The sequence below is a fragment of the Fringilla coelebs genome (assembly GCF_963513975.1).
Source record: "Fringilla coelebs genome assembly, chromosome: 21".
NCBI lineage: Eukaryota > Metazoa > Chordata > Aves > Passeriformes > Fringillidae > Fringilla > Fringilla coelebs.
This window is the reverse complement of record NC_140047.1, coordinates 2,810,739-2,826,151: the sequence shown is the minus strand read 5'-3', so window position 1 is coordinate 2,826,151 and position 15,413 is coordinate 2,810,739. Positions and strand designations below refer to the sequence as shown.

Here is a 15,413-nt window from a genome sequence, read left to right as displayed (position 1 = left end):
ATGGGGACGAGAGGTGCCACAGCCCCTCCTGCGGCCGCGGATGCAAATCCTGCACAAACACAGCCTCTCCCACACGGAGAGAGGCCAGAGAATGTCCCAGGGAGAGGGGGATGTGCCCTGAGCTGAGATTTTGGTACCAGCCTCTGACTGGTACCTGCTGCTTTGGGCATCCTGGGTTTGGTACCCACCGGGAGGCATCGCCAGAGCTCGGCTGGCACCGACTTATGTGATGATTCCTTCAAGGTTTTGCACATTGCCTGGTTAGCCAGAACATTTCTAGGGCTGAGGAGCAGCAGCTGCATCCCAAACATGGGCAAATCCCCCCCGTGTGCCCTGGGAAACCAGAATTGGGTGAATGAAGCACCCTGGTCCCTTTGGGGAAGCTGTGAGGTGCTCAGAGCTCAGAATGGGACCAGGGTGAGACCCAGCAGCTCCAGGATGGAGTGTACCACGCTTGCAGCATTGGCCTTGCCCACAGAAACTCTGCAAAAAAAGAGGAAAACCAGTAAAAAAGAAAATGAAAGCAGCTGAAGAGGTCATGGGCTTGGAGGCAGCAGGAAATGGATGTAGAGATCAGAAATACGGCCCAAGGATGCAAACCCTGCAGTAGGCAGGGAGCCCCGAAATTAAAGTGAGAGGCTGCAAATGGAGGAGGGGAAATGGGGTGGGGTGGGACACAGGAGGACCCCCACAGGCCCTGACCTTGGAGCCAGCCCCTCCTGCAGCCCCAGACAAGGAAGAATAAAAGAATATCATAAAATAATCTGCTCCACGGTGGGCAGGATCCTCACAGGGGGTTCAGCAGCCCCTGGCAGGGTTGCAGAATCCAGCCCTGAAGGGTCATTCCCAGACCAAAAGATCTTTTTTCCAAGCATGGGTTTGCCCTTTTGCAGTGTGATCCCCCAGCTCCACGGCCACATCAGCTCTGCACTGGGCTGGTGGGTGGATTTTTTTCCCTTTTACATCACCCACCTTGTGCTGATCTGCCCCGAGTTGCTGCTGCTGATCCCTGGGCTCCCCCTGAAGCATCACCCCTCCTTAATCCAGTGTAAATTCCCTGGATACATTCTTGGGGCCATCAAGCCAGACCCCTCACTCTTCTCAATCTCTTTCTTAGCAAAACTTTCCAGCCTCTGTGAGCAGCTCTAACACATCCTGAATAACCCAAACAGTTTATCCTGGGCTGGGAATGTCCCCCGCAGGGACGCCGCATCCTGCCTGGGTTATCATGACCCTTCCAAACAGTTTATAAATAGACCAAGGTAAATGAGGGGAGTGCTCTGGCTCAGGATTTTTATCTCATTTCTTGTTTTCAAGCCATTCAAAGAGTACTGGGTCAGATGATCACTCCTAAAACTCAACTTGAATCTGCTGCTTCTTTCTCCTCCAGTTGAGCTCCACCCCTACCTCGCTAAAACTGTAAAAAAGAGGTAAAAGCTAAGAAAAATGGGTTTGGCATTGACCAAAGGGAAGGCCATGGCCTTGTCATGAAGCACCATCCAGGCCCAGCACCAGGCAGTGGGAGAGGGCAGGGACCAGCACTGCTGCACCTGGGAAGTTGTGGCTGGCACTGCTTTGGAAAACAGAAAGGGTACATCCGGGAAACCAATGGAAAATTTGGGAAATAATATGGAAAATATGGAGAGCAGTGAGTGACTGCAGCACTCCTCCTGTCACCAACAGTGTCCCACCACAGCATCCCCCAGGGCCATCGATACCACCTCATGTCACAAGTCGTGGCTGGAGAAATTCACTGTAACACCTTCCCAAGGTCCCCAGCAGGGCTCTGTAAAACACCCCCGAAGAACTGGAGCCATTCCCAAGCATCCAAGGAGTAAAGAAGTGTCCCAGGCCAGGCTGGACAGGGCTTGGGACAACCATGGGCTAGTGGAAGGTGTCCCTGCCCATGGAAGGAGGTGGGATGAGATGAGCTTTAAGGTCCTTTCCAACCCAGGCCATTCTGTGAGTCTATGGTTCTATGATTTTATGTGCATTTTTGAGCTATAAATGTGTTTTCTTTCTCTCTTTCTCTCTTTCTTTCTTTCTCTCTTTTTCTCTTTCTTCCCTTCCTCTGGAGTGGGAGTGACAGCCCTGGGACAGGGACTGCCCTGGCCAGCAGACAGAGCTCCAGGCTGAAGCAACAGGGCTGCACAGCAAGTGGCACAGGGAACAGCACAAAGCCCTTCCCCCCCACCAGCTTCCTCTGCTCACTCTGAAAAAACTCACATTTCCAGCTTGTTTCAATTAACTTTAAGACTTTTATATTCCATGAAGGCTGAGGCAGTCATTAAACCCGAATTTTTCCTGTTGTAACACTTTGAAACAGCCACACCACAGCTCAGCTGGTGGCTCTGGCTCTGCCAGGCTGGGACCTCCCATGGGCAGAGAGGTGACTCCAGGTCCCCTCAGTGCTGGCATTGCTCATCCTCTGGCTCAGGATGGACAAACTCATCACACCCCACGGGTCCAGCCCTTGGGGCAGCATGGGGGAGCTGGGAAATTCAGGATGGGAGTGATGCCCATCCCCCCCCAGCCCTTCCAGGGCACAGCCATGGCTTTGGGAAGGGCAGGGAGTGCCCCTTGTCTCATCCCAGTCTGGGAATGCTGCTGGGATGGGGTACAGGACACACTCACTGCCCCACAGCCGCTGCACTGGCGGTGAGGAAGCACCACAGAGCAATAAATCCACCTGCACAACACGTAAATAAATCAGTGTTTTTGCAACCATGAGCAAAGCAGACGCAGCCAAGGCCCTGAGTCACCCTGGGCCGTGTCCCAGCAGTGGCTCTGTGGTGAGTGGGGACAGCCCTGATGCCAGCTCTGTCCAAACTGGCAGCTGCTTTGATCTCCCCACATCAAAAGGAGCCTTTTCCCTGCCCCATCACAGCCACAGCACACCCAGACACTCCATGGGACACTCTGTGGGATGGGGCTGCACACCCTGGGCTGGCAGGCACTGACCCCAGTGACCCTCCCTGCCAGCCCTTCCACATCCTTCCATGTGCTCAGTGTTCTTTCATGAAAAAATACAAAGAAAAAAGTGGAGAGAGGTCAGAGGAGAGAGAAGGAAAGGGAAAAGTTCCTTGGGCACTCAGGCATGGATGTCCATCCTTTCCCTGCTGATGCCCTCATGGATTTGCTGTCCTTTGGGTTTTTTTGGCTCAAACTGGGGTTTTTTCAGTTATCACCAGACCCTCTTCAGCACAGGGAACCTCCATAACAGGATGCAGCAAGTTCCCAGGGGCACAGCCCTGCCAGCCTGGAGCACAGTGCCCCAGGGGGATCAAGATGTGCTTTACCCACACAGGAAAACTCCATCGTGCCCAAGGGGGACAGAACTGCTGCACTCTGCTGCCTGCAGCTGCAGGAGGGATGCCCCAGGGACTCGTGGGCTTAAGGCACTGGAAAACAAGGCTGTGTTAAAGAGGGGGTGATTTCTGTGTTCCACAGGTCTCTCACCCACCTGGATGGAAGGCCACACTCACAGCTGCTCCTGTGTCTTACCTGTGGCTCTGTTAAGGCTCAATTCCAGCTGCCACAGGACTCACAGGCTGGGATTGAAGATTCAGCAGAGGAGGAGAGAGACTCCTTGGGCTGAGGAAACTCACTGGGTGCTTCACAGGAAACATCTTTTTAGTAAAAGCCAGATTTTCCCAGCATATTCCTCCTGACGAGCAAAACCCATGTGGAAAACAGGACGGAGGGAGCCTGAACACCCTGGAGGGGGGATGTGATGCAATCCTGAAACTGCTCCATAGCTGGGTGGGGGGCACAGTGTTTAACCAGGAGCTCTGAGATTATCCCATCCCATTTCCTTGTGTGCTGCCAACAACTCTGAAGCTCTCCAGGACAGACCCCAAGGGCAGCCCCGTGGTGGTGGGACACAGACCTGTGCCAGGGCACAGCAATCCCACCAGGGCCTGGATAACCCACTGGATCTCCTCCAGGACTAACCAGCTTGCCCTGAAGAACTGCTGCATCTCATCCATCTCAAGCATTCTTCATCCCACAATAAAATTATTCCACACAGTTTACAAGTCCCAAACAAGGGCACCCTGGAGTTGTTCCCTCCCTGTCAGAGACAGCACCAAGCCCTGTTTTTGGGCAGGGTCTCTCTCATCACATCCAGCTGCAAGACACTGCTTTAGCCACACACAGAGCCCCAGACAGCAGCTGGAGCCAGCAGCCCCCTCCCAAAACCTCCTGGGGCTGCACATGGAGACCCAAGGAAAGGGGGACAGTGCCTGGCAGACTGGGGAGTTTCCTGCCTGCCCTTCCAGCATGGGGAGGGGCCAAGAGGAAAGAAAAGAGTTGGCACCATTGAAAAAACGAACCTACTGTTATTTATTAACCAGGGAGGTGGGCCCAGGCACTCACGTAGGGGAGGAAGGAATGTGGGGTGTCCAGGCTGCTGCTGAGCCGCCTCCATGTGGAAAGTGACACCCACTTGGGGAGGGGGGTACAGCAAAGCCCCATTGCAGAGAACCCCCAGCAGGACACTGAGAGCTAGTGGCACTCTGGAGCAGGACTCAGGCACAGGCAGGAATGCCCAGGGGGCAGGGACACTGCCAGATCAGTTGCAGTTCTTGGGCAGGCGATAGACCCCCCCTGAGTAGATGAGCTGCTGGTCCCGGACCTTCTTCTGGAGGAATCCCTGCAGCTCCTGGATATCGATCTCGGTGACCACGGGCCCGGTCATCACAAACATCTTGAGCATGCTGTGGATCCTCTCCAGGGACAGGCTCTCCAGGTTGGTCAGCATGGCCTGGATGTACGTCCAGAAGAGCTGCAGAGGGACACAGGCCACATGAGTGACTGACACTACAGCATACAGCAAATACCCCAGAAACAAGGCAGGGATGCAGCTGGCACTAAGTTCTGCCCTCAGCCATGACTGTGGGGTCTCTAAACAGGGCATATCCAGGAACAGCAGCAAAGTGCTGGGACACAGAGCTAGACAGTGGGACTGACATGCAGCACACTCATGACCCTCTGTGGATGAACATCAGCATGACAACGCTGTGTTGCACAACACACAGGCACAATGTGACTCACAGGCAGGAAAGGCACTGGAAATGTCCAGGAACCACAACAGAGAGAAGGCAGAGATCCAGCTGTTAGTGCTGGGTCAGTCTTTTGGGCAGTCAGAAGTGCCAAAAAAGTGTTGCTCGGGTGCATCCAAACAAGTTATGACTATTTTCAAATATGAAATCATGTCTCAGACTTTTTTCTTTTTTTAAACTGAAAAAAAAAACCAATTTGGAGATTTTCAAAAGGTTCCCTGACTCAGCAGCTGGGCACTTGTTTGGAGGGAAGGCTGTAATCCAGCACCAAGAGATTAACCAAGAGATACCCACTTCAAAACCCAAATGTTTGTGCTGGACTCAGCCACTTGCAGTGGAAAATGTGAATCTGTAGTGCAAACTGAATCCATCATCTTGATCAGATTCCCCAAACCCACAATACAGGATGTTTGCATCACCACAGGGACAGGTACCTGTAGTTCCTCCTCCTTCTGGTCAGCCTGTGAGGCCATGGCAGAGTCCCCCTCCTCATCACTGTCAATCAGAACAACCTTCTCCACCTGGTCCTTCTGCTCCTCCTCAATGACAGTGAAGGTGCCCTCGGGCTCTTCCCGCAGGACTCCCTGCTGCAGCCACAGGGTCATCTTCCTCTTCAGTGAAGTCACAGGCACCTTGAGCACTTCACTCAGCTCTGTCAGCGTCCAGGTGCCTGCAGAGACCATGGAGATCAGAGAGGAGATGGAGAACAGAGAGGAGATGGAGAACTTCCCACACCCAAACCTGCCAGGATTTGGTAGGAAGCTGGGTAAGGCAGGGAGACACTGCCACGAACAAGCAGAGGAGCGCAGAGCTGTGGCTCTGCTGGGTGCTGGAGACCCTGTGGGAGATCCAAACCCATGCACCACATCTTGCCAGAGCTCTCAGAGCCTCCAGCTGCCCAAGGAACGTGGCTTTCCCACCGTGGAAGCACAGACAGGGGTTGCACAGCACTCACTCTTGGTCTGGAAGTGCAGGATGATGGCAGCGTGCACAGGAGACACGGACAGGGAGAGCGTGCGATCAGCCAGCTCCACGTCCAGGCTCACCAGCCCCAGGTGGTACTTCCAGTTCAGGGTCCTCATGGCCTGGGAAAAGGGGGAAGCAGCTGCTCACAGCAGATCTCCCAGCAGGAACCACTAAGTGCTGGCTTATTACAAACCCCACTGTAACAGCATGGGCAAACCAGCAGCCAAAGGGAACTGCATAAAGCTTTCATAAGGGGGTTAAGGTGGCCTCACCTTTAATTTCTCATATTTCTTGGAATATGCTTCCATGGCTTCCTTGACCTGCTCTGGAAGCTCCAGCTTCTCCTCTTTGAGTGGTGGCCAGAACTCACTGGAAAGGATAATGGCCACGAGGCTGAAGGGAGGCCTCTCCTCCTCAGGGAGCTTCTCTTCCTCATCCCGAATGTTGGCGTTAATGCGCCGCGAGTCGGCCATGTCCTGCAACAGGCACAGGAGCTGAGCTGGCTCCTTCCCTTCAGAGCCAGTGCCAACCATTAGTGAAGGAGAGCTTTAAACAAGGTGAACAGCATTCTCTCCAAATGATGATGGGGACACTGGAAAGGACACGATCATGTGTGTCTACTTGGAAGTCTGCTACATACTCAGAAAGATTTGTGGGATGTTAGAGGAAGGGGTTACAACTCAACACTGCCTTCACTGGAAGCTCTCCACACCTGTGTTCTCCCTAGAGTGCTCCAAAAGAATCAAACTCCAGAGTTCCAACCCCAGAGGAGCTGGACAAGCCCAGCTGGACAAGCCCAGCTCCTCAATGCCAGGATACTGCAGGAAGGACAGGACAGACAGCAGTACCAGAGCAACCATTCCCCAGAGCTGATAATCCAACCCACAGGGCTTAAAAACAGACGTGATTTAAATGCACTTCTGCCTGTCACAAATCAGCCCCTCACTGGCATTCTGGAACCCCCACTTTCCTAAAAGACCTTTTTGGGGTCACTCCTCAAGTCCCTCCCCTTCCCCAATGGCCTCAAACACCCAGCACTTAAATTAAATAAATAAAAGGAATTACTTTTAACATGACTTCACAATAGTGCATCTGAGCTTCACCAAACCTCAGCTTCAGCAGCTCCACGTTACGGATTTCCCTGGAAAGAGACACAGCAGGTCAGGGATGGGGGCCCTTGGATGGACAAACCTGGCTTGGCCTCCACCCCTCACACACAGCCAAAAAAATGAAGTCCCTAGCACAAGGTGCTCTTCCTAGGAAGCCCTGCAAGGCACAGTGTCTGCCCAGGATGGCTCCTGGTACCCAGGTGAGGAACAGCCACCTCCCCTAGGCCAGCAGCTTTTTGAAGACAGAATCCCAGAATGGTTCAGGCTGGAAGGGTCCACTGGAGCTCATCCAGTCCCACGTCCCTGCTCAAGCAGGGTCCCCTGGAGCAGTCACACAGGGTTGTGTCCAGATGGGTTTGGAATATCTCCAGAGATGGAGACCCCACAGCCTCTCTGGGTTCCTGTTCCACTACTCAGTCACCTCACAGCAAAGAAGTTCTTCCTCATGTTCAGGTGGAACTTTCTGTGTTTCAGAAACACACATCTTCCATCCCTTCCATATGGGGGGCCATCACAACAATGGGATGGAGCTAAGAGCATGTCAGTGTCTCCAAATTCCTACGAGCTGCTCTATAAGCACAAGCCAAGCGCAGGACTGAGCATGGAAGTCTAGAGGCAAACTCAGAGCTGCAAAGGAAAAAGCCAAAGGCACTCCTGGCTCCACAAACAGGCATTGACAGGACTGAGCCTGAAGGCCCTACCCTTCAGACAGCAGGTAAAAGAAAACTCAGGTGATTTGGCCATGGAAGCCCTGGGTCTGGGCCCTGGGGCCTCACCTCTCAGCACTGTAGTTGAACTGGTGCAGCAGGCGGTCAGCCAGCAGCGTGCGGTACTCGTTGATGAACAGGTCCTTGCTGCCATAGATGCTCACCAGGAGGCTGATGATGTCTGAGGAGCGACGCTTGGAGCTTGATTTCCCTGGTGGAATCCAGCAGACAACAGTGTGAGATTAACAGGGACCTGCCCCAGCCCAGCCCAGCTCCAGAGGACCAGCAAATGAGCTGCTCAAGGCTACAGCCCACCAGGGAAACCAGCCGGCTGCCAGGACTGCTGGGCTTGGCATCTCACCTGGATCTGCATCGACTGGGTCAGGAACCCAGTCCCCTGGCTCCGAGATGTCATCATCACTCTCCTGGCCGTTCTCCAGGGTCACTGGGTCAGCTTTGGAGAGCTCATTCGCCAGGTCCCCCGAGCCCTCAGCATCCCCCGTGAGACCGGCCACGATCTGCCGCACTGTGTCCTCCCGAGTCCTGCCAGCAGCATGGACATGGAGCGAGGGGGAAGGGGAAGAGTGAGGGAAGGGGAGGGATAGGGGATGTGCCAGACTGCCCCACACGCCTCCTACCTCAGATACTTCCTGATGGGCTCACAGGCAACCTCCAGGATCACCATGGAAGGGTCCAGCTCCCGCAGGGCCTTGATGGCCGAGATATACAGAGTGATGATGTCGGAGGTGTTGACTCCTGCAGGAGAGGAGCAGAGGGAGTCAGAGCCCTGCAGCACAGAATAATGGCTTGGATAGAAGGGGTTTGGATAGTCCAAGCCCTCTGTTCTAGCTGTGGTGTGGAAGAAGGAGGGCTTGCTGCCCTACTGCCCAAGGCAATGGGGCAGATCAGATCCATGTTCTGAGCATGAACAGAGGCTTAGAGCTGAGTCCTGACAGTGCAATGAAGCCTTTGTCCACCTGGACCAAGGATAAACTTTGTGCTCCTGACCATAGTGTAAAAGTGAGGCCAAAGGGGGCTGGAATGCCATCAGCTGCTGCTGCCCTGCCCACTGGAACACAAATAATGCATTATGGGCACGATGACTGCCCCTCACTCCTCAAACAGGAAACCAAACCTGTTCCAAGTAGATCCCTACTTGTGCCCAGGCTCCTTACAGTGTCAGGACACAGACAAGGATGTAAAACCCACCAGGATGCAGAAGTCTCATTTCCAGAGCACTTTTCAGGGAGCTGAGCAGCTGCTGCCTCTGGTTAGTCCTTTCCAGGCAGAACTTGAGGTCCTCCACAGCAGGCTTTGACTCTGGGAAATCTGCAAACCAAGCAGTGATCAGGAGCAGTGCCAGGCTCTGAGGGGAGGCAGGGGGAGGCAGTGTGGCACATCACCCCCCCAGTCCCAGCCCAAGGGTGAAGCACCTCGGATGATGCTGAAGAGCTCCTCGATGCGCATGCTGGCGTAGATGCGGTAGAAGAACCTCTGGACGTGGCAGCGCCAGCGTTTCAGGGTGCTGCTGGCTTCTGGGGAGGACTGTGCCAAGGGGCCATCCTGCAGGAACACCCTGCTGAGCCACCCAATCACCTTCTCTATCCACTGCACAAGAGGGAGAAACAGATGTGAACACATAGCTGGACACAGAGCCACATCCCAACCCATCCCAGGCAGCCACCACAGCTGGCAGAAAGGGGCAGCTGGACCAGGACAGCATCACCCCCAGCTGCTCCTCAAATGTGCCCAGCCTGGGCTATAGCTGGGGAAAGCCCAGCTGAAAGAATTGGAACTTTAACTAAAGAGACAGGATATGGACTGTGCAGCTGGGTGTGAGAAGATAAGGGGTGACCACAGACTGTGTGCAGGCACTGGGCTCCAAAAAGGATAGGGTTTGCTCCAAAACTTGCAGCCTATTTCACTCTTGCAGAGTTTCAATCCATTCTATACCTGCAAAACTGTCCCATTCATAAGAAAATGAGCAAATTGCCCATTACACCATACTTGGCCCATAATTTCTATGGCTCCTGAAATCAGTGAAAAGCAAACAAGATATCCCAGGAAGTCACAGACCCCCCAACACAGCTCAGGGATTTGAAATCCAAATACCAGCCTTGTCACTGAATTATGAAATAAAAACCTGAACAGAGAGCATAAGGTTATTTTTTTTCCTATTTGAGCTTTAGTGAGAAATATGTAATTGCCAAATTTCAAATGTACCCAATTACAATATCCAGATGTTTAAAATGACTGCTTTTCCCCCCCCCCATCAATTAGCAAATACATGCTACTTCCTGGGATAGTATTTGAGTATTAATATGCTACAAGACATTCTACTACCACTCTAATACTAGATATTAGTATATTTTGATACATTCTCACAGCCTGAAACAAAAATGCTAAGTCAAGGTTTGGTTTGCTGATGTTTACTTTTAATTGCTTGACTGAGGAAACACTGAAGAAATGCACAAGTTTTGCCAGGACAAACCTGAGTACTACAAATACCTGGGCAAAACTGTGGAGAAGCTGGTAAAGAATTCCCCTAAAGGACAGGACTATAATTGATGCAAAGCAACACGATTTTAAGGAATTATTATCAAACCAACCCATTCTTCCCTCGAGTTTATCTTCCCAGAGTGCTCCTGTTACAGCCTGATTGTGACCCAACACTCCAGGCAGCTGCTGCTGGGCTGGCAAAGAGGCTTTGCCCTCAGCACCTGTAATTTTCAGTGAGCTGTTTCTCAGACTTCTCTATTTAACCTTTAGATTTCCAGGCCTGTCTTTTGGGTTTTTTTTTTTTCCCTTAAAATTATCTCTTCTTCATCCTGACACCCTCCAATATTCTATGGCCAAACAAGAAGTGGAAGCAAGGGCAGCATCTGAGGAGCAGAATACAGCTGTGTTTTCTGTGGTGCCCCGAAAATATCCTTAAACAATCTCCAGGTCATCCAAAAGCATTTCACACGAGGTACAGTGAAGAAAGTGTTGCACAAGAACCAAAAGGAAGTAAACAAAAAAGATTCCTGATGTTTGCAGGCAACAAAAGCAGTTGGCATGGCAAAGAGCGAGGGATCCAGGGTGTCTTGGGAACCTGGCTGCAGGCCTGGTTCTCCAGCACAGGCAAAGGGAAGGTCATGGGCAAGGAGCACTGAGCTCAGGATTGTGTCCTGGAGGAGCTATAACCTGGAGAAGAATTTTATTTTAAAGTCATGGTGGATAAACAGCTCAACAGAAACTTAGTTGAAATAGCAGCAAAGCAACTGGACAGCTGCAAAGAATGATTTTAATTCTGTGTGGCCACGGGTAAGATCAATACCAGAGTATCCTCTCTCATCCTTGCTTCCAATTTTACAGGGGATTTGGATAGAGGACTGAAAACAGCCACAGAAATTCACCTACACTGTGGGAAGACCCTCTGCAGGCCAGGTGGCACTTGTCGATCTTGTGGTTTGTAAACTGGAACCACAGAAATTCCCTCATTACTACAGATATCATGAGGTGAAATGTGACAGTGCTTCATGCACAGGTCAGAGCAAACCTTCCCCTCCAGCATCAGCCAAAACAGGGAGTTTCAGCCACCTCTCCTGCCAGATGTGGTGGAAGTCATAGCCCTGGACCAGGTGTTTTAAGTTAGAATCTGCTTTTAGCCTGAGCTGCTAAACACCAACAACAGCTGCACACCTTATCACCCTCTACAACTCCCTGAAAGGTGCCCGTGCTCAGCTGGGGCTGGGCTCTTTCTCCAGGCAGCACTGACAGAACCAGAGCACACAGCCTCAAGCTGTGCCAAGGGAAATTCAGGGTGGATATTAGGGAGAAGCTTTTTACAGAAGGAGTGATAAAGTTCTGGAATGGCTGCCCAGGGAGGTGGTGGAATCACCATCCCTGGATGTGTTTAAGAAAAGCCTGGATGTGGCACTGGATATCAGGGTTTAGTTCAGGTGTTGAGGCTGGGTTGGACTCAATGATGTTTAAGGTTGCCACTGTAATATTTTCTGAAAAATCCCTTCACTAGGATTTCTTTTCCTGGGAAGCTGAGAAGCCTCAGAGAAAAATGAAAATAATAATCATCTGACTGCTTCTCCTGTGTTTGCTGCTTTGGAATGCTGTCTGGAGATTGTTTACCAACTGGTCATTATTTGATTAGTTCCATGTGAACTGTTTTGACTTAATGACCAATCATGGTCCAGCTGTGTTGGGACTCTAGAAGCAGTCATGAGTTTTCATCATCATTCTTGTTAAGCCTTCTGTCTGTATCTTTCCTCTATTCTTTAGTATAGTTTTAGTATAGCATTCTTTAATATAATATAAGTACATAAAATAATAAATCAGCCTTCTAAGAACATGGAGTCAGATTCTCAATTCCTCCTTCGTCCTGGGGACCCTGAAAATACCACAAATGGTGACCTCAGACATTGGCTGTAGCTTGAGCTGAAGAACACACCTACATAAGGTCTCTCCCAACCCAGTGATTCTGTGATCTCCCAAGGAGGACCCTCACTGCCCCCACACCAGCCTCACCTCCTGGAACTCGTTGAGGAAGGAGTGCTCATACTCCCCACGGCAGCGCTGCTCCATCCTCTCCTCGATCATCCTGTGCAGGATGGTGGTGACAGCCTCAGCACTCACCCTCTCCAGCAGGTTCAGCTGGCGGCTGCGGGCACAGGGACACATCAGGAGTGGGGGGGAGAAAAGGCACCAGCAAATCAAGAAAATCTTATACCTGAAGGCATCACCCTCCCTGTACATTCCACAGAGGCAGGCCCAGCTCAGGCCACATGCTGATAGCCCACACAGATGCACTACATATGTAACACATGGCACTACTGCTATCCCATCTTCCTTACAGACATTATTTAAAGCCATCAAAAGCTTTTTCATTTAGAAGAGTTTAACAGAATCAGAGAATGGTTTGGGTTGGAAGAGACCTTAAAGTCCAAACACCTGACATGGGCAGGGACACCTTGCACTGGTTTGCTTCTTTGTGGTCAGAGGCCTCAGAACAAGAGGAGGATGTTCTCATATCCAGGGAGAAGAACTTTCGGTCTAAAGATATGCTCTTCTTCAACCACCAGTTGAAAGCAGAAATCCATTGAGTTCTCTACCCACCACCATGACACAGCCTGACCTCACACAGCTCCTCCTGTTCTCAGGGATCAATAAAACCTGCTGTTTCTCCCCATCCATATCCCCCCTTGCTCTGAGTGACAGCCACTACCCCGTGAGATACCTACAGAATGTCATTGAGCTGCTGGAACTGCTCCATGGCTTCAGGGCACCAGCACTGCTCCCTCTTGCTGCTGCAGCCTGCACAGAGCTGGCCCTCTCCTCCACCCTCCTCTGGGTCACTCTCCTGCTCGGTCTCACTCATGCTGCTCTCACACTCGTTCGTTCCATCCTCTCCTTTCTTCCACTGCCGCATGTATATCCTGAACGTGCGGCTGTAGAACTGCTGGATCATCTCCTGGAAGGATTTGGTCGTGGAGAAGAAGAGGATAGCTTTGAACATGGTGTAGACCTTCTCCTGCAGCGTCTGAGCGCCTGTGCCCAGGAGCAGGCCTGCCTTGGTCCACTGCTCCAGGAGCTCCAGGCTGTTCAGGTAGGGCTGCAGGCGGCACTTGAGCAGACTGAAGGCGTCCAGGAGCAGCACAGCACACTGGGGCTCTCCGGCCGTGTTCTCATACTGGCCAATGCAGTTCCAGAACTCGGGGGCGATATTCGCCTGCAGGTCAGTCTGCAGCACCTCGATGAACCACTCCTCCACGATGGAGTGCAAGTCGTAGCACTGCAGCACATCCAGGGCTGCCCGGAGCTCAGCATCCTGCAGCGGCCCGGCAGCTTCGGGCCTCGGGGCTGCCTGGAAAGCGGAGGGAACACGAGTTAAGCATTTGATGGAGCACATAGGGACTCTGCTCTTAAACTGCACTGGGGGGATGCTGCTCCTCCATGGCGATCTGCCGGGGTCTCAGCCCACCGCTGGATGCCCAGCGCCCCCTCCCAGGGCTCACACCCGCACACATCATTGCTGTCCCTGCAGGTGGCTGCTGCAGGACACAGGTGCTGCTGGAAATCCTGCGAGCCACCCTTGGCTGCCCAGCTCCCTCAGACGGAGCGGGAGCAGAGCCACAGCACGGCCGGGCAAGCTGGGGCCTTTTGGTCCCGCTGCTGGTTGGGGTGACAAAGAGAGGGCGGCTGTGCCCGCGGTGCTTCCCTGACAGCCCCCAGCAGACACCATCCCCGCACACCCAGGAGCCCTTCCCCTCCTCCCTGCCCCGGCCGCTCCGGCCGTTCCTCCCTCAGCTCCGGCCGTTCCTCCCTCAGCTCCGGCCGTTCCTCCCTCAACCCCGCCGTCCCTCCCTCAGCTTCGGCCGTTCCTCCCTCAACCCCGCCGTCCCTCCCTCAGCTCTGGCCGTTCCCCCCTCAGCCCCGCCGTCCCTCCCTCAGCTCCGGCCGTTCCCCCCTCAGCTCCGGCCGTCCCCTCCTCAGCCCCGCCGTCCCTCCCCCAGCTCCGGCCGTTCCTCCCCCAGCTCCGGCCGTTCCTCCGGCAGCCCCGGCCGTTTTCCCCCGGCCTCGGCAGGTCCCACTCCGCTCCGCGGACCCAGAGGCCCGGCCGTGGAGGAGCCGAGGCCGAAGCATCCCAGGGGCGGCGGGTCGAGCCTGCCCCGGGCCCGGCGGAGCGCAGCGGTCCCCGCGCAGTCCCCGCTCACCAGCCCCAGCGCGGCGGGCGGCACCAGCGCGGTGCTGAGCGTGTGCCAGGCGGCCGAGAGCTCCATTCGGGCCGCAGGAAGGGGCGGAGCGGCGCCAGCCGCAGCGATGAGCAGCACCGGAGCCGCGCTGCGGGGGCACCAAGCGGCGCTGCAGGAGGGTGAGCGGGGCCGGGGGACGAGCGGGGCCGGGGCCGGGGCTGGCTGACGGTGCCGCCCCGTCTGACGGTGCCGCCCCGCAGGGCTGTCGGAGCTCCGCGCCCGGCGGGACGAGCTGAGCGGGCGGATCCAGGCCGAGGAGGCGGAGCGGGGCCGGCTGCAGGCGCGGATCGCGACGCTCTCCCGGCGCTTGTCCAACACCAGCGAGAGCCTGGCGGGGCTCCGGTCCACCCGAGCCCACATCGACCGCACCATCGCCGAGATGGACCTAGCCTCCGGGGAGGTACTGCCAGCGAGGGACATCGCCTTGTGCAGCTTCCTCGTGAGGGGAGGAGGAGGGACGGCATTGATCTCTGACCAGGGACAGGGCCCGAGAGAATCACTGAGTCAGAATAACCTGAGGTGGACAAGGATCCCCCAGCCCAGCCCCTGTCCCTGTGTCCCTGCCCAGACCCCCACCCACTCCACCCTGGGCATCCCTGGCAGTGCTGTCCAAAGGCTCCTGGAGCTCTGGCAGCCTCGGGGCCGTGCCCATTCCCTGGGCAGCCTGGGCAGTGCCAGCACCCTCTGGGGGAAGAACGAACCTTTCCCTGAGCTCCAACCTAACGGTGTGTCAGGGGAGGGTTGGGATATATATATATATATGTATCTATATATTTATATATGTATGTATGTATGTACGTGTGAGTTCGGTCTATATTT

At 54.0% G+C, this 15,413-nt stretch overlaps 1 protein-coding gene across 1 annotated transcript; it reads right to left on the bottom strand.

Annotated features, from left to right (window-relative positions):
* Nucleotides 1–4,320: 4,320 nt before the first annotated feature.
* On the bottom strand, nucleotides 4,321–14,670 carry ANAPC2 (anaphase promoting complex subunit 2). The gene is made up of 13 exons (XM_084219982.1): nucleotides 14,556–14,670; nucleotides 13,083–13,705; nucleotides 12,370–12,502; nucleotides 9,279–9,453; nucleotides 9,055–9,174; nucleotides 8,484–8,601; nucleotides 8,207–8,388; nucleotides 7,915–8,056; nucleotides 7,095–7,170; nucleotides 6,302–6,505; nucleotides 6,019–6,148; nucleotides 5,498–5,733; nucleotides 4,321–4,786 (listed from the first exon to the last, which is right to left on the bottom strand). The coding sequence occupies exons 1-13, from the start codon at nucleotides 14,619–14,621 to the stop codon at nucleotides 4,574–4,576; spliced, it is 2,418 nt and encodes an 805-aa protein (XP_084076108.1). The 5' UTR covers nucleotides 14,622–14,670; the 3' UTR covers nucleotides 4,321–4,573.
* Nucleotides 14,671–15,413: the final 743 nt, after the last annotated feature.

What these genes read in the sequence shown, in the direction of transcription:
- ANAPC2 (XM_084219982.1), bottom strand. Translation starts at nt 14,621, where the DNA reads ATGGAGCTCTCGGCCGCCTGGCACACGCTCAGCACCGCGCTGGTGCCG. An exon ending in CCCATCAGGAAGTATCTGAG is followed by an intron (nt 8,389 to 8,483) that starts GTAGGAGGCGTG and finishes TGCTGCTGGCAG; the next exon opens with GACTCGGGAGGACACAGTGC. An exon ending in CCCAGTCGATGCAGATCCAG is followed by an intron (nt 8,057 to 8,206) that starts GTGAGATGCCAA and finishes GGATTCCACCAG; the next exon opens with GGAAATCAAGCTCCAAGCGT.